Source organism: Atractosteus spatula, chromosome 3, assembly GCF_055471065.1.
Source record: "Atractosteus spatula isolate fAtrSpa1 chromosome 3, fAtrSpa1.hap1, whole genome shotgun sequence".
Taxonomy (NCBI): domain Eukaryota; kingdom Metazoa; phylum Chordata; class Actinopteri; order Semionotiformes; family Lepisosteidae; genus Atractosteus; species Atractosteus spatula.
In genome coordinates, this window is record NC_142708.1 from 42,557,500 (window position 1) to 42,584,186 (window position 26,687).

Here is a 26,687-nt window from a genome sequence, read left to right on the forward strand (position 1 = left end):
AAATAACTGAAATTATTTAAAAAATCAAAATTTATAAAATAATATAACTTGAAATAAAATACAACAATGGTTTCAGCATTAAAAATGGGACTAAAATAATTTAAAATGTGCCCATTTTACATTATAATGTAGTTGTTTAGAACCACTCTTTTTCATCAACAGAAAAATTCAACCTTGCCAAAATGCTAAATGAGAACAGCCGAACAGTGCTTCATGTTTGATTCAGATTTTCTGTTTATGACCATGTATGATTATGGCCAGCTAGACCCACTAGCAGTTTCAAATGTTTGTCTGCATTTCATTGTGTCTTATTGCTTCAAGAGCTCTGCTTGGAAGGAAATGAGTCAATATCAAGGCTGACTTAGTATTAATGGTTTGTTTTCCTCATTTTCTTTTCATGCATAAGAAAGTTATTACCATATCATATGCCCCCAAACCCTCATGAAGAAATCACTAAATACCTGGGCTAAGGAAAGAGAGAGTTCTATACTAAGCAATATTAGAAATGGCAGAAGAGGTATAGGAGCTACAGTACACATTTCAGCAGCACTTAATCTCTTAAGCCCTATCACTACAAGAATGTGGTCTGAACTCCTACTGCCCTCTATTGCCAACGTCAAGATTGAATTGCTCTGCAGTCTTTACATATTCTTATTCATAACTGTATTTTTGTCAAGTTTATTCTATAGCAGTAGTCTTTTAATTGTATCTTCTATATTGTACTTTACAAAAGTTTACAATTTATCCAACTATTAGTAATATGACTATTTCACTTGGTAAATTAACATTTTGTCTGTAAAAGTGAGCTATTCAAAGGCATCTGACAAATATATAATAACTAAAAATAACAATAGCTAGGCAATATGCTGCAAAATAATATGCTGTTAAAGTACAACTGTTGTTAGATGCCAGCTTTAATGCTACATTGTTTAACTCTTCCCATCAATGAGTCTAGGGAGACACAATGTTTCATTAAATGGTGAGACAATTTCAAAGTTTATTGGAGTGGACAGATACCAGTAAAGAGATCAAGCAGCGCTCACAGCTGACGGTCTATAACCACACCCACAGATCATTTACATCACAAACTCACCTTGCCCCAGTCCCTTTGGCTTTCAGTGTGTGCAGAGGGCATCTTGGCCTTCTTCTTGCTCGCCTTCAGTTTTTCACCTGCCTTCACAACTTCACTGGTGTCATTTTTGCAAGTAGGGCAGTACCTTCAAAAAGGCAACATGAAAGTCTTAGCAGTGCAAATAACAGGAAGACTGTCCCCAGCAAAATTTTAAAAATGGTTCTCCCAACATTTTTTAAATTCTAACAATTATTTATAACACGTTTTTTATTTTTTTTCTTTGTTAGATGTAAAACTTCTAAATTTAATGGATTCTGTCTGCCTTTATGATTATATTCTGATATTGTATATTTATGATTCTGCTTGGGTATGCTGCAAAACTAAACTTACTTTCAAACTGCATCTTCATGTACTTTTTTATGCTATGCAGTTCAAATACAGAAAACTGAGTTTTCTGGGATAATACTGACAATATTACATATACTATATGTGGAGAAATTCACCTGAGGAACAAGTGATTTTCTCAATGATTAAATAATGAAATTAACATTAAATCTATGGCATCATGTGCTGGAGCCCAAGGTTCAATTCTCAGCCTGGGGTGCTATCTGTGTGGAGCATGTATGTTCTCCTCCCACAGCTCAAAAACATACTGGTATGTTAATTGGCTTCTGTGAAAACTAGCCCTGGTGTGAGTGTCCAGGGCTAGTTTTCCCTGGTGTGAGTGTGTGAGTATAATGGGACAAGTAATAGGTTTATTCCATTTGAAAAGAGGAGAAAGAAAACACAATGCTCCATGGAGCCTTCTCCTTCTCACACCTGAAGAAGGCTCCACGGCCGAAACGTTGTGTTTTCTCTCTTCTCTTCAGCATGGAATAAACCTATTACTTGTCCCATTATATTTTTAGATAAATTTGGCTTTAAATGAAACCACAAAAATCTGCACTGGACTAATTAAAAAGTCTTGGCCAGAACCAAAAAGAACCAATGCAGTAGACTAAACTTTTGTTATTTCGGTGGAAAATAGTCACATACCGTCACATTTTCTTTGACACATTTCACTGAATTGAAAAGTTCCCATAATCTTACACATAACAGAAGTAAAATCAGTCCTGATAGAACTCCAACAGCACTTAAGATTCCCCATTGTTATTGCCCTGAGCTTTAGTAGCAACTCTTCTGGTTGATAACATGAGCAAGATTTACCAGTCCTCGTCCTCGGGTATCTTGGAGAGAGGCGGGTTCAGGCAGTAGATATGAAAGGCCATGTTGCACTCATCACACAGCAGCTGCATGTGCGCATCTTGCTTCCCTCCGCACACACAGCATGAGCAGAACCGGCACTCTGCCTCTGGGTCAGCCTTGCAGTGCTTACACTCCGGCCCGCTCTTTCCTGGAGCAGAACACAAACACAATGTTATGAACATTCTGGGCCTCTGCACTAGAAGGTGGAAGAAGAAAGAAAAATGAATGCATAACAGAATAAAAGGGCAAGAAAAACAGTGTATTTTCTTTACAATGCACAAAACCAACCAGGAATTTTACTGCAACCCCCGAGACTGTTCCCCTCAAAACATCTATAAATCTGTAAACAAGGATTTGCAAAGACTGACTTCAAGAAATAGTTCTGACAATGACAAGGATATTGATAAGCATTTCACTAAGAATATACATTCAAAAAAACTTTTCCTTATATTTTAATAGTAACACCGAAACATGACAAAAATGACCTTTTCATTGTTTAATTACTTTTATTAATCAATATATTTTTACATTGACATGTTGGGCGTGATATGTGCATTTTTTTATTGGTGTAGAATGAAAAAATCCAATAAATTGCAATCGGCCTGATTTGTTTCTTTCCCCAATACAACTTTTCATGCTGCTAACTACTGTACAAATTTCAGTAAACAGAAAGGAGCTGCAAGTGAATAATTTCTTGAATACTTTAGAGTGTAGAACATAGGGACCAGCTATTACTCTGACTTAAAAATGTCAGAGTACAAAAGGTTACAGAGAGAAGGCCTTAAGAGTTACAAGTTGATACAATATGACTATGTAGCTTCCTCCAGATAAAAAGTACCTCTTTTGAGGTATTGAAGGCTCTTATGTTGTTTCTACTTGTGACTTCTGTATAGAGTTTTACTGTTACTGTACACTGCATGCTAAACAGGATCTTTTTAGTGCATAGTTCAATTTTAACACATTCCCTTTATTTAAACTCTGTTAATTAATTAAATTCTACATTTTAACTATATAACCAAACAGGTTGACATCAACTGTAAGTTTTACTAGTTTACTACCTATTCCACAGTCTCGATCATTGATATAAATAAGAGCGGTGGTTTATTGATTCTTATGGTACTCGATTGTTTACAACACCCCGAGAATTCATCCCTGATATTTGTCGTTCTATTAACCAGTTCCCATTCATTGAATGACCTTGAATGACTATTGCTTACAATTTTAGAATCTTCTATGAAGAAATTACTGTTTGTGAGAAAGTATTCTAACATATTAAATATTTCATGCTATATTCTCATACAATATACTGTATCTATTTGTATGTTGATTACTGATGCCTTTTCAAACTTCTCTAACAAATTATTTAACCTAAATCCCCACTGACACATTATCTTCTAGTTTCTAATTATTGTCTTCATAACCTTATATATAATAGACATAAGACTTCTTGGATTATGTCTTCTTGGATTACTTCTTCTGAATTACTTTAGCAATTTTCTAACCAGTGGGTATCAACACTGCTTAAAATAATTGCTGGAAGGGTTTTGCTAATGAATTTGTAGCATTATATGAATAACATCTTCCTTACGTACAATGGATAGAATATCATCAGACCCTGGAGATTTATCTTGATGATTCTTTAATAATAATATTTAATTAAACAACCTTGTCCTGGGTTATCCTGAGGCATGTTGTAAATTATTTCTTTTGTAAACACGTGAGTGAAATAATCACTTAATATAAAAGCTACTTCTCTTTCATCATCCAAGTTTTCTGTTATTATGTCTGAGACACCTCATTTCATAGATCACTCTTCTTTTGCTGTTGTAATACTGTGTTAGCCTCCACTGCACTATTCTTTTCTTTGGCTTGGTCTTACTTTGATGATGTTGTCCCCCCGCAATGATCAAGGGAGAGAGACTCATGAAAAAATTGCCCCTGTCCCAACAGTGGAGGCAAATTCCCCACAAATTTGAAAGGAAGAAAACTAAAAAAATAAAAAATACCAAAAATATTTAAAAATATTAAGGAAAGATTTTCTTGATTGAATGAGAAATCAAAAAGAACATAGATTTTAACCTTTTGATTAAATGTAAAAAAAAGTAGATGATTCAAACACAAAAAAATAATAGCTGGTTTTAACCTTTTAACTCATTCAGTAGTATACTCAGACTCCTGGGCTAATCTGTATCTCTATATTAGGGAATCTGAGAAGCTCACATACAAGTTCACATTCCTGACAATACCCTGAATGTAACACACCCAACCACACCTTAAGGTAAGAGGACTTTTCTAATTGTACAAAAACGAATAATGAAGCTGTAGGGATGAGCATCTGACCCTAACCCTAAACCTAACCCCCCCCCCCCCGCCTCTTATATTCTCGCAGGAAGGAAAGTCCACAACCGCAAGAGAGGAAGTCCATAACCTGATTGAAGGGCTGGAGAGACAGATACCACTGATAAATCTGAGCATTATTATCCTTTATGCGGTAAAATCATTGGATCGCCAATAGATTTAAGGGTGTCCAGGGCCCCTTTAACTGTCAGGCATTCCAGCTCCACCACAGAATACCTGAGCTTCCTTGGCAAGAGCTTCCTGCTAATGAATAAGACGAGCTTTTGATTCTCCTCCTCTCCCAGTAGCAAAACTGCACCTAAGCTTGTAATAGATGCACTGGTATACAGTACATGCCAATACTCCATACACAAGCTGAAGGTACTGATGAAAGTGGCTTTCCCTAGTCTCTCAAACAATTTTGGGAATTGGGTAAGTATCAAATGTTGAGACGCTGTTGAGTGATCTGAAATCCACACAAAACTGGATTCCCATCTTTCTTCAGGACCAGGACCACAGTCTTAAAAAACATGAAAAGGTTATAGTGTATTGAGTATGGTACAAAATCCAATATTCGGCTGTCAGTTATAATCTTTCATCCATGCTTCTGTGATTTCAATTATGTCATAATCATATGCTGAATCAAGAGCTTTTATTTCTTGCTTTTTGTTTCTGATTATTTGGCTTCCAGAATTTCTTTAGATTCTCCCCTCTTACATTCATGTTTAAATATTTTTGAATTTCACTGTAGATCCTTACTGGTACTCATCTTATTCAAAAGTAATCAACTGTTTTCTAATACAATTTATACAAATGGGCTTTGTCATAAAAAGGTTTCCAGTAGGTGAAGAAGATGAAGTTTTCTTTACCATGCATCTACATACCTCAGCTGCTACCTCATCTACAGTATATACTGTACATCTACATAACTCACACTCCCAGTGTTTCAGTAAATTATCATTTACAGTTGTTCATTTTTACCAGGTGCAAGCAGAATCACTGAGAAAACCACTGACTGGGTTTGTTTGCAAGGTCTTTTGAGTTTGTTTTTTATCATAAGCATGCTGTTCTTGTTTGTGCCTAGATTATAAAAGTGATTTATAAAATATCAGAGGGTGTGTTCCTTCCAAACATATTCTGGACATATTTAATATTTCTTTAGTGTTCTGAAACGCACAAAAGAACAACAAAACTTGACAGACGTTACAACAAATTAGGAATAGACTTTAATAGAATTATTTGTTTTATTGTTTTAGTTAGTAGTATTCTAATAGTGTATATTTTGTTTCTTTCTCTAAGGGTTTTGAATGTTTCAGAATCATTAATCAATTCTATGCTGACCTTGGTATGAGCTCAAAAGCATGTAAATATTGTAATAAGCTACTGGTACAGAAGCATCAGTGTACTAAATTTTAAAAATTGGTTATACTAAGCACTCTTTTCTTTTTAATATGTGACCTAAATTATTTGATTAGTATACTGTAATATTAAAAAATAATGGAATTTTCCAATGAATGCATCTACAACGAATTGCAATGAATCCATCAATTTTTAAAAAATTATATTATTATTTAATTATTTTATTATAATGAACTAGAAAAACAACTATAGAATTTCCACTGCATGATCATATTATCTGTGGACAGAAGCAGTGTTAATCTCTTGTCCTGTGCAGTAACAGCAAAAGTAAAATGATAAATGAAAGCTGAATTAAACAGCCTGAGAGAATGTCAAAAGGGCATCCTGGACTTCCTTGCATAAATGCAAAACCTAAAATTTATTTCTGGGACAGCAACCAAAATAGTTTATAAAGGCAAGACAACACTCTGTCCTTTATTAATTCAATGTGTAAATTGCAACCAACACTCCATTTTCACTTTGGATGTTGGCATGATTTTATGTGATTCCAGACATGCCACAGCCACTTTGTGATACATTAGTGTCATTAATTTATTACTGGCTGTGGGATTGACTAATCTTTCAACAGCAAATTCTCAAAAAAGTGCTACTCACTTTTCTATAGTAACAAGAGTTTCTTTAACAACACCCTGAAGGCTTACGTTTAAACTGCCCATCAGCAGATGTCAATGGTGGTGCCCCTGGCTTCTCAATCTTGTAAATTTCCTCCACAATGAGGAGCTTGCAGTCACTAATGACATCATCAGGGCCTCTGAAATACAAAACAGAGAAACACCATATGTCAATTGCAAACTTCACTACAAACTGTAATAACATAATCGACCTTAAGAGGACTTAAATGAGTGGTTAAAATGTTTGCCTTTTAATTTATTTTTTTTTCCTAGTGTGTCCTGTACTGTTCAATTTTGGTATCATATCACTTTCTGATCTGCTCTGAAGCCTGGCAAAGAGGGAATGTTAGGGAAATATAACGATTACAGAAAACACTTCTTCAATTTAATTTTTATGACTGGTAAACACACATGCTTGTTGCTCACCAGTTGCTGTTGCTAAAAGAGCTAAGTCACTATGAGAAGCAGGAACAGTCACAAGACAAAACTGCTTTCACCCTGTGATACGTATAATTAGAATAAAAATAATGTAGGTGATCTAAAGTGTTCATGAAAAGCTAAGAATAAACACACAGCAAAGTGTTTTGCTATTAAGGTAAGGTGAAGTGTTTCCTCTTACATTCCAGAAAGAATTGAATATTTATTTTTGGCATCTTTTTGACCATTCTCAGAACTGGGAAAAAGTAACAACTATGCAAATATTCAAATGAAATTATACAAATAGTCTTTCTGTCACTGGAATAGTTTCTTGAGTATGAAAATATATGGCATCTTTAGTTTAAAAAAAAATCAATCTTGCTACATACTTTTTAAACAGAATTCACATACCAACACATCAAATACATTTATTTAACACTTAAATAGAGCTAGAATTAATAATGGACTACAAAGTTAAAAAAACTGCCATCTGATCTTATGTTCTCTAAAATCTGCTAGGGCTGCTTAGGGATCATAGCAGGGCTACTGGAGGCTTGAGCAAAGAACTTCACTCAGATTGCATACTGTATAAATTAATACTCTCCAGATTCTCATTGTACTCAAGAATTTGTTCTCCGGTAACTTACCTGGTAAAAAAATTTAAAACATAAACTTACGGGTCATCTGAAAGGATTAAGGATTCGAGATGTGTGTTCTTGAAACAAATTAGGCCCCATAGACAACTCAGATCTGGGCTATATCATTATCTTATTATGACCAGATTTATCTAAAAAGATGTGCATAACGTCTGTGTGAACTGTAAGGTCTATAGCATGAAAAGTGAGAATGAAAATGCACCCTTTTCTCATTCAGTGACATCTCAGACAGCATAACAACAGGAAGATTTTTGCAAACTGATCAATCTTAATATGCTCTAGCACAATAATGTTAAATTTGAAAGTTTCTTGTTTTTCAACATGGCTTCATCAACAGCACCTACACTGTATTACAGACTTTTTATTAAAAATTAAAATCTTGCATCTAATAACATTTGCTGTCTCCTACAAATCATGCATTTATTATGAAATGGTTTAAACCTGACACTCATTTTACTGTATATGGTGACCACTTGAAGATAGCCTGGTCTCTGTATACAGACTCTTTTTGTAAGTTGTAAGTACTAAATTACATTTTATCCATATTTCCCAGGTACATATCCTAACTTTCTTGTGTGCCAGGTTGATAAATGTCAACGACGGTTCCTGAAAGGAATCTACTAGTTTCTTCTTTGGTATTTGTCTATTCAAATTGAAACTCTAGTCCAGTATCTATTTTATTGCCTCTAAAATGTGTCTGTCCACAACAGGGTAAATGGACCCTCAAGCCGATGATGCCTTCCAACGCTTAAAGGGCCTTTTTACCTCTGCTCCTCTTCTGAAATACCTGGATCCCACCCTTCCTTTTGTTGTTGAAGTTGACGCCTCAGGCCACGGTGTCGGGGCCGTTCTCTCTCAGTGTCACGGGGACAAAGGCATCTTTCATCCTTGTGCTTTTTTTTTAAAAAAGTTGACCACGGCTGAGATGAACTACGGTGTCGGAGATCGTGAACTCCTAGCCATCAAGTTGGCACTTGAACAATGAAGACACTGGTTGGAGGGGGCACAACACTCTTTTCTCATTCTCACTGACCATAAGAACCTGTCTTACCTTCAGTCGGCTAAACATCTTTGTCCCAGGCAAGCAAGATGGTCTTTAATTTTCTCAAGGTTCAATATCATAATTACCTACACCCCAGGTACCAAGAACCTCAAATCGGATGCCCTATCATGCCTCCATGAACCTCCAAATGTGCAACAACCCCTGGAGCACATTGTCCTGCCCAGCAGGATTTTGGCTGCCGTAAGATAGGATATTGAACAGATAGTAAGACGTGCTCCTGGAGGCCCACCCCATACCCCCGCAGTGTCCCCTGGACAGACTTTATGTGGTCAACTTGGTCAGGTCTGCAGTCGTTCAGTGGGTACACAACTCCTGCTTTGCTGGACACCTCGGTATTAAACACACTCTTGAGTTGATTTCTAGAGACTTCTGGTGGCCTACAATTAAGAAGGACGTTGGACACTACGTCCATGCATGCACTATCTGTGCCAGAATCAAGACTCCTCACACTAAGACCCCTGGATTGCTTCAACCTCTACCCAGTCCGGAGCCCCCCGGGAGCCACCTCTCGGTAGACTTCGTCACTGACCTAACTGTCAGCCAGGGTTGCAACATTGTCCTAGTTATCATCGACCGGTTATCGAAATCTGCTCATTTCGTTCCCCTGTCCTCTTTGTCCACCACACAGGAACTGGCCAACCTTTTCATTCAGAATGTTTTCAGACTCCATGGAATCCCCAAGGACAGGGTCCTTTGTTTGTTTCCAAGTTCTGGCATGCCTTCTGCAAAGCTCTTGGAGCCTCCGTTCCTTGACCTCTGCATACCACCCTCAAGCTAATGGGCAAATAGAACGTACTAATCAAGAACTTCAGACTTTTCTCAGAGCTTACATCTCTTCCATGCAGGACAACTGGGTTTCCCTACTCCCCTGGGCGGCATATGCCCACAATTCCCTATTCACCACTGCCACTGGTTTGTCTCCGTTTCAGTGTTCTCTTGGCTACCAATCCTCTTCTCTCTTCCTGGATACCCTTCCAGAGATCCAGGTGCCATCTGTACAAGATTTTATCTGCAACCTTCAGCACCTAACTCAGAGGATTTAAAAATTTGCCTTAAAGACTAAGCATGCAAGCTAGGCGTCATATTAGACACAAGGCTCTCATTTGACTCTCATGTTAGAACAGTATCTAAAACATACTTCCTACAGTTAAGAAATATTGCAAAACTAAGGCAGTTTCTCTCCACTCAAGACACAGAGAAATGAATGCATGCTCTTGTATACAGCAGGTTAGACTACTGCAATGCCCTACTATCAGGGAGCACCCACTACTCTTTCAACACCTTACAGCGAATTCAGAATGCAGCAGCTAGAATTGTTACTAGGAGCAGAGAGTACAACCATATAACCCCCATACTTAGCTCTCTTCATTGGCTATCTATCAGGTACAGGGTGGACTTCAAAATCCTTCTACTTACTTACAAGGCTCTCAGAGGTCAGGCACCTGTTTATCTAATGGAACTTATTAATGTTTACCATCCAAGTTGCCTGCTTAGTTCACAGAATGCAGGTCTTCTTCATATTCTACGAATTAATAAAATAACAGTTGGCGGTAAAGCCTTTAGTTACGGGGCCCCTAGCTTATGGAACATCCCATGTTCGGGACGCTGAGTCAATCTCAGTATTCATATCCAGACTGAAGACCTATTACTTCAGCCTAGCCTACTCACACCTTACATTATAGCCTGCTGCAACCATGGCTGCTGGTGCTGCTGTACATGCCATTGTATGTCTCTATGTTGGCCCACCAGGTAGATACATCTGTTCTGACCAAACTATCCACAACCAATTGCTGATTTCCGCTGGCATCTCTCCAATCGATCCTCTGGGGCGTTGGGAGCCGCCCATGGGGACAGGGGTAATGTTACGCCATGCCCCTGGAGCACTCGTCATTCCACCTTGCATTCCAGCACAGTTCCCAATTAGCCCATTTACCCCAGCCTATTTTATGCTGCTTCACACTCTCCCCTGTCCTCAGTATTAGGGTTTTTCTCTAGGGTTGTAATCCTGCTACTTTCCTTTAATCACACAAACATGGATCCGTACAGAATCAAAGATGTAAGATGGTTGTATGACATCATGTCTAGAACTAGGCACATACAGATGCAGCTATTCAAAGTTAGCAGTACAAACCTGTACCTCGGGAAACTACACGTGCGTCACTGTACCGTACCGCAGTACGTAAGTGATTAGCTGGCCAAAATGACCAACAGCGGCACTTGTGGTGCATTGGTCGGTAGTGGAAAGATTTAATCATTTAATCTCTTTACTGTGCACGTTTTAATCTGCTTAGTATTGAATATTTAGATGGAATTTTACAACTAAAGGGAAATTTTAGTAGCTGAGCATAAAAAGAAGAGTGGCATAATGCATCTGAAGGTCATAAACGATATTAATTTAGGAACACAAACATATTATGTAAACCGTATATTGCTGGTCTTGGTAGTTTAAAGAAAAATACACCAGTAGTCCATTTCTCCCTAAACATTTTAAGCATCAAAGTCTTACATGTGGTTATTTCGGAAATGTTTTTACGTGTTCCTTCTGACCATATTACTGTAGGTTTATATACTTTGTGAAAATTGATCGTTTTAACCTTTTCTGCGAATACGCTTGTTATCGGATTAATCAAAAGCATAATTTTAGAATTGGATTAATAGGGAATATAATATGAATTCGCGTATCTAAATAAATTAATAAAGGTATAACTATATTCATGCACTGTTGCACAAACAATAGTATAAGACTTTTCATTGATATGCACTTGTCACATGAGTGCTTTGGTGGCGTGATAAGTTAAGTGACTGATAACCTGGAGGTTGAGTGTTTAAACCCAGCTGTTACTAGCTTTCTTTTAACAAAAACATTTCTTTGAAAAACTGAAATAGCAAGTATTATTGGCATTATATTGACATTTTTTATATTTCTAAATATCACAACATGTTCGTACTGTATGTACACAGCAGTACCGCAGCGTGTAGGGCGCAAATCCACGAGAGCCCGAAAGCCCTACATTAATGTTGTGCATTCGCCTGGCACTGCACGGTTTTCATCTCTCTCTCTCTCTCTCTCTGCGGGAGTGCTGGCTGTGAAAACAGTAACCTGTCCCCACACACCCTGCCCCCACTGCGATTAGAATATACACAAAGCACTGAAATCGTTAGAGTAGACGATCAGGTGTTTACTGGAGTAAAGTTAGCTTGAAGTTCGAGAATGATTTTGGCACTTTGTTAAAAGAAAACTGAGTGACAGCTGGGTTGGAAAACTCAGTCTCCAGGTTATCAGTCCATCACTTAACCTATCACACCACAAGGCGCTCATGTGACAAGGGCATATCAATGAAAAGTCTTATACTTTGTTTGTGCAACAGTGCATGAATATAGTTATACCGTTATTAATTTATTTAGATACATGAATCCATATTATATTCCCTATTAATCCAATTCTAAAAGTATGCTTTTGTTTAATCTTATAACGAGCGTATTCTCAGAAAAGGTTAAAACGATCAATTTTCATAAAGTATATAAACCTACAGTAATATGGTCAGAAGGAGCACGTAAAAACATTTCCGAAATAACCACATGTAAGACTTTGATGCTTAAAATGTTTAGGGAGAAATGGAATACTGGTGTGTATTTTTTCTTTAAACTACCAAGACCAGCAATATACAGTACAGTTTACATTCAGTAATATGTTTATGTTCCTAAATTAATATCTTTTATGAGCATGTGAAAGGCATACTTTGTATGATTGGAAACGAATGCATGATCAGATCAATGAAATGGTGTGGTGTTACCTTTTGTCAATGAAAAAATAAAGTATTTTCGTTTACAAAGATGGTTACAAAGAATGTAGACCAGGGTAATACTTTTGAGTTTACAGCTTGTCCAAGGTCATTCATTAATGCAATTAGTGAAGACTTTGATGCATAAAATATTTCTGCATAATTAAAATATTTATGATAAAGGTGGTAGGCTGTGTACTTTTGTCCAACTGAGCAATCTTGCTTTCATAAAATATACCAACTTTTTAATGTATAATGATTAACATGGTGTAATACACAGTTTAAATTTAAATGTTTAAAGAGTATACAACTTAAATTCTTAATTGAATAAAGATTGTCCCTTAGCAGTGATCAGGATTCGAAACTGGATGTTTTCTGGTGACAGCTCAAATGCTGTACAGGAGAGGTTAAGCTTTATTAGCTCCACCTGCCGGTTTTACAAGGTGATTCCGGATACTATTAACACAATCTAATTTGCATACGGTACAGCGCGGTATACTGCGACACGCCCACCGCGTTCTACCACAGCATACCCCGCTTGTTTTGAATGGCTGCATCTGTATGTGAGTCCTGCTGCTGACTGTATTAATTCCCAGGAGAAAGGATTAATAGAAGTGACACTGACATGTGAGTAGAACAACCTTCTTTCTAGTTGTCTTGCGAAAGACTTCTAGACTACTGGAAGTTTATACTGAAGTGAGGCACTGCGAAGAGCTATCGGTAACATAAGCAGAGCATATCAGTTGGTTGTATATTATTTGGAAACTGTGTTACAGTACGTGTGTCGAGAGAAGTACCATAAAGGCAGAAGAAAATGGAGCAATATCTAAAAGAAGGGGACAACTGAGAAAGGGAAAATGAAAGAGAGAATAAGGAAACTAAGAAAGTAAAACTGAAAGAGAGGAAAATAGTAATAAGTAATAAATCCAAACTAAAAGAGAATGAAATAAAGGAAGACGGACTCTGGGCCCCATTTTCTTTAAATTTTCTCAGATCAGGGGCAGAGTAATCCCTAGTATTTAGGTAGACGAATCAGTGAGATAGAAGCTCCACTCATGAGCTAATGTAGGTTTTTGTTTTGTCTTTGTTTGTTATTGTTGCTAATGGTTGTGATAGAGTTGTTAATATTGTGTGCACAAATAAATCTCCCATTAAATGTATTTCTGTCTCAAGGAGCTTTGTCTCAAAACCTGCCTACTCAAGGTCTTGTATGGTGACCGCACCCCCAGCAGCATCACAGTGGCCAGAATACTGAAAAACATGCCAGGAGGAGTGAAACCAGGATCAAAAACTCTGACTTGTACCATCCTTAGTTCACCCTTAGCTGCAAGGTATTCTTGCTACAAACACAGAAGAAGCTTTGAGGGCTGCTGTCAATTCCATTTTCAGTCAGCACCACAACTGGGGACAGTATCCTCTGACACTATATCTGGTGACACGTAATTTTGTATTTCCCTCATGATTCCCTTTGCTCCAAAGTGAGCAGAGTGTCAAAGGCCATGAAAGCTGGGATCTGTACAAGATCTTTACACAACCATAAGCCTCCTGCGGACAATTTTTAGACTTGCCATTATCAGTTTCTTTTAAGGCATAATAAGCAATCTCTCAGAATTTCCTCACACTGACATTTATTCTAATCATGTTTTGTATGTGTCACGGAGCCTATAGAAAGTCTACACCCTTTCAAAAATAATTTTGTAAATCAGAATTTATTTTACCTTTATTTACACTTTGTAAAATATGACCTGAAAGTGAAAAACAAATGCTCAGACATTCTGAAAAGTAATTACCAATGAATGCTTACAAAAACAGGTTGGATAAGTGTACACACCTACAGTATGAGTCAGTAGTTGATCAAAGCACCTTTTCTGGAATTACAGCCCTAATTCTGTATAAGTTTTTACCTACATAGCAAACCTAGATCTGGCAATTACAGAACTGTTCAATTTATAAAGGAAGTGTTGATAGATTTAAACCTTACCTACAAATCATTCCCCAGATTTTCAGTTGGATCAAGATCAGGAATCTGACAGGACTACTCAAGTGCATTTACCTTTCTGTTCTTTAGCAGCTCTACTGTTGCTTTAGCTGTGTGCTTAGGCTATTTATCATGCAGAAAGGTAAACTTCCTTCCCGATTTCAGCTTCCTTGGATAGGGCAGTTTTTTTTTCAAGAATACATCTGGATTTTGCTCTATCCAGTTTCCAGCAGTCTCTGCTGCAGAAAAACACCCCCATAACAGACTGCCGTTTCCTCCACCATGCTTTACAGTACGTTCTGTTGATGATGTACTGTACTGCGTTTTCATAAAATGTTTTGCATTTAGCTAAAAAATGTCATTCCTGGTTTCATGAGACCACAAAATGTTTTTGCACATGGCTCCACCATGTTGCTTTGTATGCCTCAAAGGTACTCCCACATAGCCCAGATTTGCAGAGAGCTGGGTTACTATTTTGACGTGTACATACTGACCAGTCTTTGACATAAAGGCCAAAATCACTTCAATCAAACACAGGTGGAGGCTAACTAACTTGTTTGTGATTTGGAACACATTAAATCAAAATTGATTGGAAGGCAATTGGTCACACCAAAGTTTTCATTTATAATAACTTTTCAGAATATCTAAGTTTTTTTTTTCACTGAAAGGTTGTGTTAAAAAACAAAGGGTGTAAATTCTGATTTAATATCTTGATTTCAATTGTTAGGGCACAAAGTGTGTTACTTTGGAAACAGTGTGTATACATTTTATAGGCACTGTGGTTTCATTCTGTCAAGTCAACTCATTATTTAAACATTTTAAATAATTGCATTCAAAAACTGAGGATCCTACAGAATAAGGACACTACAGAGGACACTACAGAAACTATAGTAGAAATCTGCAGTAAGTTACCTAGACATATTATTGAAGACAGCACCCTGTCTTCTTTTATGAAATGGCTAAATTAGACCCTCTAACTGATTCTGGCAACCAAACAAGTAAGGGGAGAGGGTCCTTCATTTTAATGTACAGTGCCTTCAGAAAGTATTCACCCTCAATTGATTATTTATCGTTTCACTGTGTGCAAAGTCAAATGAAAAGATGTTTAAATGGGATTTTTATCCACTCCTGTATAAATAATTCTCTATAATGTTAAAATGAAATAAAGTATTTAGACGTCTTCAGGATTATATTAAAAATAAAAATCTGAAAATTATTTAATAGATAAGTATTCACCCCCTTTATTTTAACAACCCAAATTGGGTGAGGTATTCAATTATCTTGAGAGATCACACTAAATACGTTAACAATGTCCTGATTGCACAATAAATATCACTGACTGTGAGGTCTCACAACTAAAACAGCAGATCACATCAGTCCTTGAGAAGAACCTGGTTCAGTCAGCCAGAGATCTGTGTTTAAGGCGAAGATTAATTTTCCAGCAGGACAATGATCCAAAGCACACTGCAAAAACTATCAAGGAATGGCTTGAAAAAAAGAAGGTTAGTATTCTGGAATAGCCCAGCCAGAGTCCAGACTTGAATCCAATTGAAAACCTGTGGTATGACCTGAAAATTGCTGTCCACCAACGCTCTCCATCTAATTTGGCAGAGTTGGAGCAAATTTACAGAAATGGCAACAATTCCCCAATCTAAATATGCAAAGCTTACACAGACATCACAAAGACTCACGGCTGTAATTGCTGCTAAAGGACTATGTACAAAGTTTTGACTCGGAGTGGGGGAGGGGGGGTGAATACTTTTGCAAATGAAAAATGTAAGTCTTTCATTCTGGAGCAATGAATCTTCTTGAATAAAAAATATATTTTTTGATTGTGTTGAATTTATTGTGTTATATAAAAATATTTCAATGTGTTAAAATTTTGAGGTGTAACGGGAACAAAATGTGAAAAAAATTCAAGGGGGTGAATACTTTCTGAAGGCTGTAGGTTAATCTAATGTTTTCTGACCATAATCGAAGGGAAAAGGACACTAGCGTTAGAAAAGATTTGTGTGCCTTAATTGGTTACTGTGCTTCATATGGATTATTTTGTTCTGAAGAACCAAATCTTACCTGAAGAGAAGTTTCATTTAATTTCCAGCCAACTTCTCAATTAACACAACAGATCACAATGGATTCTAAAACGTCTTTAAAGACAGGCTAAAGGACAATGTTGTAAGAAAGCTAAAGAAAGAATGTGAGAGAAACTTTAAAGGTCTCATCTGTAAACATGCAAGAAGTGCTACAAATGAGCAGAGACATCTGTCATGTTTGATTGCTAGTACTTATCTGAGGATTCAATTTCTTAAAAGAAGACAGGGTATCTATTGGCTTCAATTCTCAGTATTCTTTCTGCATACAAATACCTCATGTACTCCTCATGATTTCCACTTGTGTTGTTTGGTTATTGTTTCACTGTTGATTCTGGAAAAAGTCCATTGGGTTATTTGTCATACCTTTGAGGATTTTGAATCAGGTCCCTGCAGTCTTGTGTTCAAAGTTCAAAATATGTCAGCTTAAGATATTTTAAGACAGAAAGTGGTTCTTGTTACTTCAATTGTAACACATACATGAGAAGATCTTTGTTTTCTGGACTTTAATTCCATAGCACTTGATAACAACAGCAAAAAGTTGACAATGAGAGTTAGAAAGTCCATGAATGATGGAAGAGTCTAATTTTCAACAGAAAGCAAAAGCAAGCATGTGTATATAATTTGTCAGGAAACAGTGGCAATTATGAAAGAGGTGAATGCGAGAAAGCGCTATCAAATAAAACAAAAATCATCTCTTAATTTCTATGTATACAGATCAATCATAAAAGGCAAAATAGCTCAAGGGAAGTTTATCTTCAGGTAAGCTTATTTGTTCAAGCAAATAAAACACAGGTAAGAGCTAATAAGAGAAGTTATGAAGTGTTATGCCCAAGCAGAGCTCCCAGTCTTCGGTTTCCATGGGGATCGACTCCATCTGACCCCACCTGAACCCAGTACCGCAGGTTTTCTCAGCCACCTGCCATCAACTGATTGACAGAAATAACAGAGCCAGACATTGGAGATTCTGCAGACACCAGTGCATGGCCACCCAGCAGGGTTTCTCCTGATTTACCAAGAGGAACATCTGGAACCACTGCAGCTGAACTGTGGAGTCCTGTGCAGCACCTACATTGTTCCAGGACATGTTTCAACTTCCCACCTGTGAATCTGCACAGTTCCCTGCCCCTGCTGGTGTACCAGCACAGTTCGCTGCTCCTACACCGGCTCCATTTCCTGGTCCTGGTCTGATCTGTCCAAGGTGGTCTATATAATATTGCTGCTGTCCTGTAAAGCAGTGGTCTGGGCTTCAGCCTTGTGGCAGAAGGCAGACCCCATCCGTAGTAATTACCTCCAGTTTACTCAGACATCTGAGTGGTCAGAAAGGACTCACAGGGCTGGCTTGTTGAGTCTACACACCAGATACTCACCTGACACAGAGGGATGCCTCAGCTCCTGGATCTCAAGAGCATTTCTACAGTAGAACAACAAAACCCTGTGGAATTTTTTGAAACCATGTTAACTGTGATTCAAAACTTCAAACTGACTGCCTTGGAATATATTGTGTGGTGTAATAAATTACGGACCTTCTAAGCTTTAATTTGCAAAACATTCTGGTGGCCATAAAATGGATACTGTGACACAAGTACACATGTCTTGAGCACTCACAGATAATTTCAATACGTCCTTTACTTTATGTGGACACGATTTACCACTGAGATGTGTGATGGTGTTTGGCACTTCAGTTTTTAAACATTTTTTGTACTCATATTAACTTGAGTTAAACCAATTTCTGCATAGAAAAAAAACAAGTCAATAAGCTTAGTGATTCTGTTTGGCTGGCTGCTCTAGATTTTCTACCTGACAGCTGTTACAATTTATGTTACGAATGCTCTCAATGATAACAGCTTTTATTGTGAAACTTTGTCTTTTTGAGAAACAAATCAGAGACCAGAATGCTGTACAATTATCTTCCCTGAAATAAAGTAATCAATAGTTTTCCCATTGAAAACACTGCTATGCACAAATATATGCCTGTCATAGCTGATTAGATAACAGTTCAACATGCACATTATTCATGATTTTGAAGTGATGGGAAAAGGCATGTGGCATTTTCACGCTCGTTCATGCTGAACATTGAGGAAACACCTTAGAAACTATAATTGGAGTTACAGTAATTTAAATGCTGTGTGATGACCTACTACACAGCCACCACCAACAGCACCCACTTCCAGAATTCTACCAGGGTTTTGGAAAAAGACAGATTTCCTAAGATATACTGTATATTCAATTATTAATGTGAAAATTAAAATATTTTCAAATAATTCTGAGCTGTGCATGTGTGAGACTGTAGAGGTTCCAATATTGTTTTGCAAAAGTGTTATGAACTACCTATGTCAACTCGGTACATAGTACCCCTTTAAAAAACAATTTCCTGGTTCTTTTTCACGTTTGCAAATTTGCTTTTCATAAAATAGATAGTACAACAATGGTCTGGTAATACAGGAAGTTTCTAATTCTACCTTTTTTAAATATGTGGCTTCAAAGATGGGTCCGATGTTTCAAAGTCCCTTTATTTGTATATTTATTTAAAAACAACACAATGAAAAACTGATCATTTCTTCAGTTTTAAAAAAAAATTACACAGCTACAAAGTATTATGATTTGCTAGTTAAGGCCTTTTTTAAGAACATGCAATTGTTAATTTTGCTTTTTAAGGCTAAACTTGCAACTCTTGCGATTATGGTAAAATTCCAAAATATTTTGACCCAATATTTCCAAGACCATTGATAAGGTTATCAAACAGACAAAAAGCCTCTTCAGCTGTTGTCCAGGAAAGATAATGTTTTCTTGTACATAACCTTCATAAATTATTTTTTATATACTGTACAAGGAGAAAAACCAAGGTCACCACATTTTTTAAAAATTAAGTATAGTGAGTTGGAAATTTCTTATCAGTTAAAAAGTAAAAAAGCAACTGACTAAAAATGAAAATAATGGAAAAAAATAAATATTAAATCTCCCATTACAAAATATCTCTCAAAATACCCCATGAAGACACTGAGCACATACTACAGTTTGGGAAACACTGCACACACTTACATTCTAATGAACACCATCTGCGGGTGGTTTCCCAGTGATGAATTTTGTCTAAATGTTTTCAGACTTCATTTGCAGCTTCTATAAAGTTTACTAATTACTACTGCCTCCCACCTGAGAATATCTTTTATGAGAAACTTTTTCAAAAGCTTTCTGAAATCTAAATATACATGAACATATGCTCGTGCATGACCATGACTGTTGTAACTCATTCAAGTTTGTTACACATTGCCTTCCTTTTCTAAATATCCGCTAATTAGCCCCTAGGAAACTATTCACATATAGAAGATCCTATAATTTAGTTTTGATCATTCCCATAACAGTACATATAATAGAAGTAAGAGATATAATTACTGTATTGGCCTGAACAGAGTTTAAGGTGATCTTAAATAATATAATTTAAATACTCTCATTCCTCAATTCTGTTAAATCATTCAAACAGAACAGATGAGACAACTTTAGAAATGAATCAGGAAAAATAAGCATCATATTTACTTAAATTTAGATCCAGTCAAGTACTAAAAGCACATTTTTATTAGTGGTATTTATTGGTATGAATAAGTTCAAACAACCCACCAATTAACATCTAATGATTAACAGCAGAATGTAAACTGTCTTGTTAAAAATACTGCTTTGACAAACTGATGTCCACTGGGTTTTGCTTTAAAAGGCACTAGTCACCAGAAGATCTAAGTTGAATCTTTTTTATTGCAATTTTCACTTGGTGGGCATTACGTTCCAGAACTGATCACGACAGAACATGCTCTTTTATAAATGTTTTATTTTTCTTTGGAACCAAATTGTTTTGAACTGAAATAAAGCACTAAATGCAGAATGTGACTGCGGACTTATCATATAAACCTTGTGGGGTAGAGATGCTTTAGTGTAACAGAACTGAAGACGGCACTGCAATACTGGTAAAAGAAATGTGAGTAGCCAGCTACAATCTGTGAAAGCATGATAATACATTCTATTTTGGATAGTGGCATAACCTTCTTGCAGATGCCATATCAAGCATATTACACACTACACACACAACATGCTGAATCTGTTGAAATAGTCTGGAATAGTCTTCCGCTGTTGGTAGCCTCTCACTTCTATTTTTAGTTTTGTTTAGTAACAGGACAAAAACAGATTAAGAATCTTTAAAACACATGACTAAAACAGACTATGCATCAGGAAGAATACATAAAAAATGGGACAGGTGTGGTGGTTCTCTTGTCACGTTACCTGTTACCAAGGAGAATCTTAATTCAAGAATAGTGTTGTTCAGTAACCCAGGCTGTTGCAGATTTCTTTGGAATGATGATTTGTTATATTATGGGTATTACTATTGGTTTTGCAGTAACACAGAGATAACTTTAAAACTTTAGTATGAATATTGAGGCCCATTCGCCTGGCACTGCGGCTGAAGAGTGCCCGTCTGGGGTACGCGGCGAGGGGCAGGATGGGAGTAGTTGTGGTCAGGGTGGGGACTAGGAAAGCCGCTGACCAGTGCAGCTGACCCACTGCAAAACAGGCGTACAGTTTGATGAGATCGCCCGGATTCTTGTAAATAGTTCCCTGGTTTCGCACCCCCGTTGTACTTGTACCCAATTGCCACCCTATCCCTGTGTAACAACCTGAATAGACCCGAGTGTGTTGCTCTCCCTGGCACTCCCTTGTTCTCTCTCTCACTCTCTCTGCTGGCACGCGGGCAAGGGGGTGCTGTGCTGGCTGTGCTGAAAAATAAAGGGCCATTTTTTACTCAACGAATGTCTGAGTCACTGTGTCCGTCCTCACCGAAACCGAAAATACTACATTGGTGTGAGAAGTAGGATAGGATAGCCCTTCGCTGAGGACAGCGAACTACGCAGGGGAGAGTATAATGCATACGGCCGACACGACAGGTTGTGTGAGCTGGCTTGCCAGCGCGGTGACGTCACAGCCCTTCCCTTGACCTCAGCCGCCAGGCTGACAGGAGATTTCCCTTTAGCTCAGCTGGCTGGTTCCCTGTTGAGTGACGCTGGAGGCCTGGGTTCGTGTCCCCAGGGGTGGGGGGCTGACCTGAGGCGGCAGCGGCGAGGGTGCATACCCACGTGAACCCAAAAGCGATACAATATGTTTTGTTCTGTGAAACTCATGAAATGTGCATCGGTAAACCTAATCATTTTTCAATTGTATTTACAAATACTGTGAAAAGAAGGCTATTCTCTGAACCCTGATGGGCCATTTTGGAGAGTATCATTCTATGATTCATCTTCGTAACAAATGATATAAACACTGCCAAATATAGGGTATTATCATACAGAACAGTATGTTGAATTAAACACAAATGGGTGGCATGAGGTATAAGTATTGAGCAGTATATTGGACTCATTTAAACCATATCATAAGCTGACTACTAAAAATGTGAAAACTTGCATTTAAACAAATTGTTGAGGGGACTCCTTCTAATGTGATTTCACTTGGCATGTTGGAAGAGAGTACTAAGCTAAGTACAGTGAACTGTATGTGTGCAAACAGTAACTTACAGATTGTTACAAAAGTGGTTGGAAAAATTAAATTTGATATAATCTAATAATCTAAAAATACATACTACTTTATGCACTTACATTTGTGCTTTTACTCCTAACAATACTGGTTCCTTCTGTTTTTTACAGATGTGAAGAAAATCAGAACAGGTGAAGTAGTCGAACCCCTCCCAAAATACCAGATCAGAACAAGTGTCTTGTATAAATTCTTACCCTAAAAGGATTTTCACTCTGACTTCCTTGTTTGATCTTGAGATCTCTTTCAAAGAGGTGATTTCCGCATCAAACCAGAAGCCCCTTTCCTCTGGAATCTCGATGTTGTAGTTTACCATGACAACCATGCCAACTCGTAGATGATCCCACTTCAGCAGTGTCCGAGCACGAGGCCTCACATCGTTTGCACACATTTCGACAACCCCATTTTCAGGATAACTGGAGAGGAAGGGAGAAAACAAAGAAGTAAAAGTAAGGTTTATATATAAGCACCAAATATAATAAATATAATATTATATAATAAATAACTGAAAAGAGGCAATTCAACCTATCTAGCCCTTTTGATTGCCAGCAGCTAACTGAACTGACAATATTATCCAGCCATTTCTTGAAAGAAGTCAGCATATCGGCTTTAACAACATTGTCGAATAGTTTGTTACAGACACCCACAACACTTAAAATATACATTTAAAATGTAACCACCCACCCACACCCTGGTACGCCTTGCAGAATTGGTCCTCACACTAAATGCCTTCTTATTCAATAACCTTTTTTACCAACAGGTGAGTGGAGTTGCCATGGGCACCAGAATGGTACCCAGCTACGCCAATATTTTTGTCGGCTGGGTAGAAGAACGCTTCATCGCTTCCTACACTGGCTATGTCCCTTACCTCCACAAGCGATACATTGATGACTGCATCGGTGCCGCCACGTACTCCAACGACCAGCTTGAGTGCTTTCTGCATCATTTCTCCAACTTCCACCTGTCCCTCAAATATACAGTTAACATATCTTCCACTACTCTTTTGTTTCTAGACACCAACTACTCCATCAACTACCCCAGACTCTTCGGTTTATTACAAACCCATGGATTCACACAGCTATCTCCTGTATAGCTCATTTCACCCTAAACACACTAAAATCTCTCTCCCTTTTTCACAGTTCCTTCGGCTACAACGATTATGCAGCGACGACATCAACTTCCAGAACCAAGCCCTCAAAATGTACTCTTTTTTCATCAACAGAGGATACCCCAGCAGTGTTATTGACAGGGCCCTTGCCCGAGCCAAAAACACCCCTCGGACCATCAACTCTATCAGGAACTCCCGCCATAACAACCGCATTCCTTTGGTGCTTCCCTACCACCCCAACACACTTCCTATCCCCAGGACTATTAACGACAACTCTTCCACCTACAGGATGATCCCTCCATTGGGGCCCTCTTTTCTGACCGCCCCATCATCTCATATCGCCGACCACCTAATCTGCATAACCTTCTTGTTCACAGCTCTCTTGACCGCCCTCAGCAACCATCCACACCAGGCACTTTCCCTCGCAACAGAGCTCGCTGTATCACCTGCAAGTACACATCTAACACCACACTCATTCAAGGCCCCTCATGATAATTTTGGATCACCCAGATAGCATCTTGTACCTCCAGCAACCTTTTTTTCTGTATCTCTTGCAGTAAATGCCCAGCCATCTACATTGGAGAAACAGGAAGGAGACTCGGAGACCGCTTCAGAGAACATCTTAGGGCTGTGAAGATTAAAGATCTCTCCAAGCCCATTGTCTCTCATTTCACCTCTGACGGCCATGACCACTCTAATCTCTCCGCCTGTGTTCTCAAAGACAGTTTTCCAAACTCATACATCAAAAAGACTACAGAAACCAAAATTATCCTGCAGCTAGGATCACACCTTCCCCCTTCTCTTAACGACAGACTACTTCTCCTCTAAATTTTCTCACTAGGGCAGGCTGTTCCTTTTCACAAGTTTTATTTTTATTTTTGGCCTTGTGCTCCCTGCCTGCTCCCAGACTGGACCCCACTAAACAGGGCAAGTCTATTCTGCCCCCCCGCCAAGGAGGGTTCTTTTTCCAGGCTAGACCCCATTAGTAGGGTAAGTCCAGCTTGGGCGCTGCTCTTCACCGACGGCGCAGTGTCACCCTTTGTAACGGCACAATTTTCCTTTTGTTTTCTTTCGGTTCCCACTAACCTCACACCGCCAAACAAGAGGTGTGAAGTCAGAATAGGTGTAGAGAGGTGTGAAATGAAACCTCCAACGAATGGAGAAAATAGCCATAATTATAGGCAACCAGGCCTGTCCAGAACATATACATGATAAACATACTAAGCATGACAGGATTCAATTTGCTTAATTAACATATTAACCACACTGGATTTGAAGCCCTTGCATTCAATATATTTCACTATACTTGCTGTCCCTCATTTACCGAGGTGTTACAATTTTTTGGTTTACAGATGTGATATAAGAAGTTACAGATGTGATACAACTACACTGTAAGCAAGCAAATTGGCTTTCCTCTGTTAAAGTATATTAAATGCAGAACTCATGGAAAACATTAGCTAAATAATAAGATAGCTGGACAAAACTAGATGTTGGGTTGTTTTAAGATTTCAGCTACTGTACTGTAATTTGATCCCACATATCATAATCTCACTCAATTTGACTTCTGTTGACCATAAATTAAATCATTGTATTAAGTTTCACAGTACATTGTGAGAATCTAATACAGACTATTAGTTAAAACTTAAAATGTTCAAGATTTGTGGATCAAAGTGCATTAACCATCTATAATGATATAGATTACCTACTTCCATAGAATTTTAGAAAAAGTGCATTGACTTGATTTCAAGATATTTCACATTTCAGGAGAAACGCAAAACACAGCCTTGAACCAAGTCCAATCAAAAGTATGCCAAGGAAAGCAGTCACTCTTTACATGATATGTGGAGAAACACTGCCAGGGGCAAAATTCAAATCTCGACCAGAGCCTTGTCACTTGGCAACACTTGATACTGTGAAATTAATACAAGTCAGCAACAAACTGATGTGAGAAGGTCCAACACAATATGATTTCACTGCCCTGAAGATGCTCTTTTTTCCCCCAATATGGAAATCACAGTTCACTTTGTACCTTACAATTTAATTAAGGCTCTTATTGCACAGGATTCATGAACTAAAAAGTCTTGTACAAAAGATCGGTTTACAGAAAAGCAAATAATGTTATCTAATCATTAAACTCCACTTCTGTTATTTTAGTCAAAATAAACTAATAATAGTATACAAAATCAGAATCTAGTGTTTGTGAATTTTCAAAATAAAGTTTATAAAGCCCCAATTTTAATGCAGCGCAAATGTGATTTTAGTCTGTACACCAAAGTGTTACTGTCTCCTGTTTCACCTGTTTTGCACAGCTGCTATATCTGGGCAACTGTACTTTGACTAAGCTCATAAGATTGTTCTTGCTACAGTCAATATTTTGTTGATCATTGTGATAGAATAAGAGCACTAGATGTCATCCATCCATTTTTAGTGGTTCTTCTTCTTAGAAGGGGAGCTGGAGCCTATCCTGGCAAGTTAGGATGTCATCCCAGACTCACCCATCAGAACCAGTAAGTTGTCCATTGCATGACTCACACCACACCATGTGCCATGCTCTTTAAACCTAGTGAGTCCCTGAGGACACTTTTCATTGCATTTCATGATTATCATGATCATGAATATTCTTCTTTTATTTCACTTGTCTGTGGTCATATTTGCCAAAAAATCGAGTCCTAAAACATTCTATTATACAAATTAATCTGCACTTTATATATAAGTTTCCTCAAATATCAAATAGTTTGTTTTTATGGAATCCATATCAGAACACAAATTGTAAGTATTCAATAATCTGTGTAGAGCTGCATTTCATTTTACCCATCAATAGAAAACATATCTGCAGTGGCAAACAGTTTGAACTCCTAAGAGACCAGGAAACACTGCACTGTCCAATACAACACTCTAAAACAGAATAAGCTTGAAAACACTTATCAATCTCTTAATAGTCTTTTTGTGATTATATAAGGGAAGCAAAAATACTGCATGCAGTAAAAAAACAAAAAAATTAAAGCGAATCACAAAGCAAATCACAAGAAGAAGATATTTGATTAACATAGTTCCAGACCCTGAAATACAAGGTTAATGAGGAAAAAGAAAATGTTTCAGCTAATGAAGATCATAAAAGACAGAAAAGTTGAAGCTAAAACCTACCCTTCAATATTCAGAAAACTGAAGGAGAAGGACTGAATTCCTACAGGCCTACCTACAGCATTAATATAGTATGGTCATGCATATGCTATGTATAAGAGGTAAAATAAAATGTATTTTAAAAATATTTTTCAGTTTAAGCCGGAATGCAACAAATCAAATACAGAAATCCACACAAAACAATATTACCCTCCTCTACG

The 26,687-nt window shown here is 37.7% G+C and overlaps 1 protein-coding gene across 2 annotated transcripts in view; it reads right to left on the reverse strand.

Annotated features, from left to right (window-relative positions):
* uhrf2 (ubiquitin like with PHD and ring finger domains 2) overlaps nt 1-26,687 on the reverse strand; it is a 147,193-nt gene that overhangs the window by 13,416 nt on the left and 107,090 nt on the right. For both annotated transcript variants that reach the window (XM_088910809.1, XM_088910808.1), the window contains 4 exons: nt 22,436-22,654; nt 6,715-6,824; nt 2,279-2,465; nt 1,094-1,217 (listed from right to left, as the gene is read on the reverse strand). In XM_088910809.1, the coding sequence (XP_088766935.1) occupies nt 1,094-1,217; nt 2,279-2,465; nt 6,715-6,824; nt 22,436-22,654 (640 nt within the window). The remainder of the gene's footprint in view (nt 1-1,093; nt 1,218-2,278; nt 2,466-6,714; nt 6,825-22,435; nt 22,655-26,687) is intronic.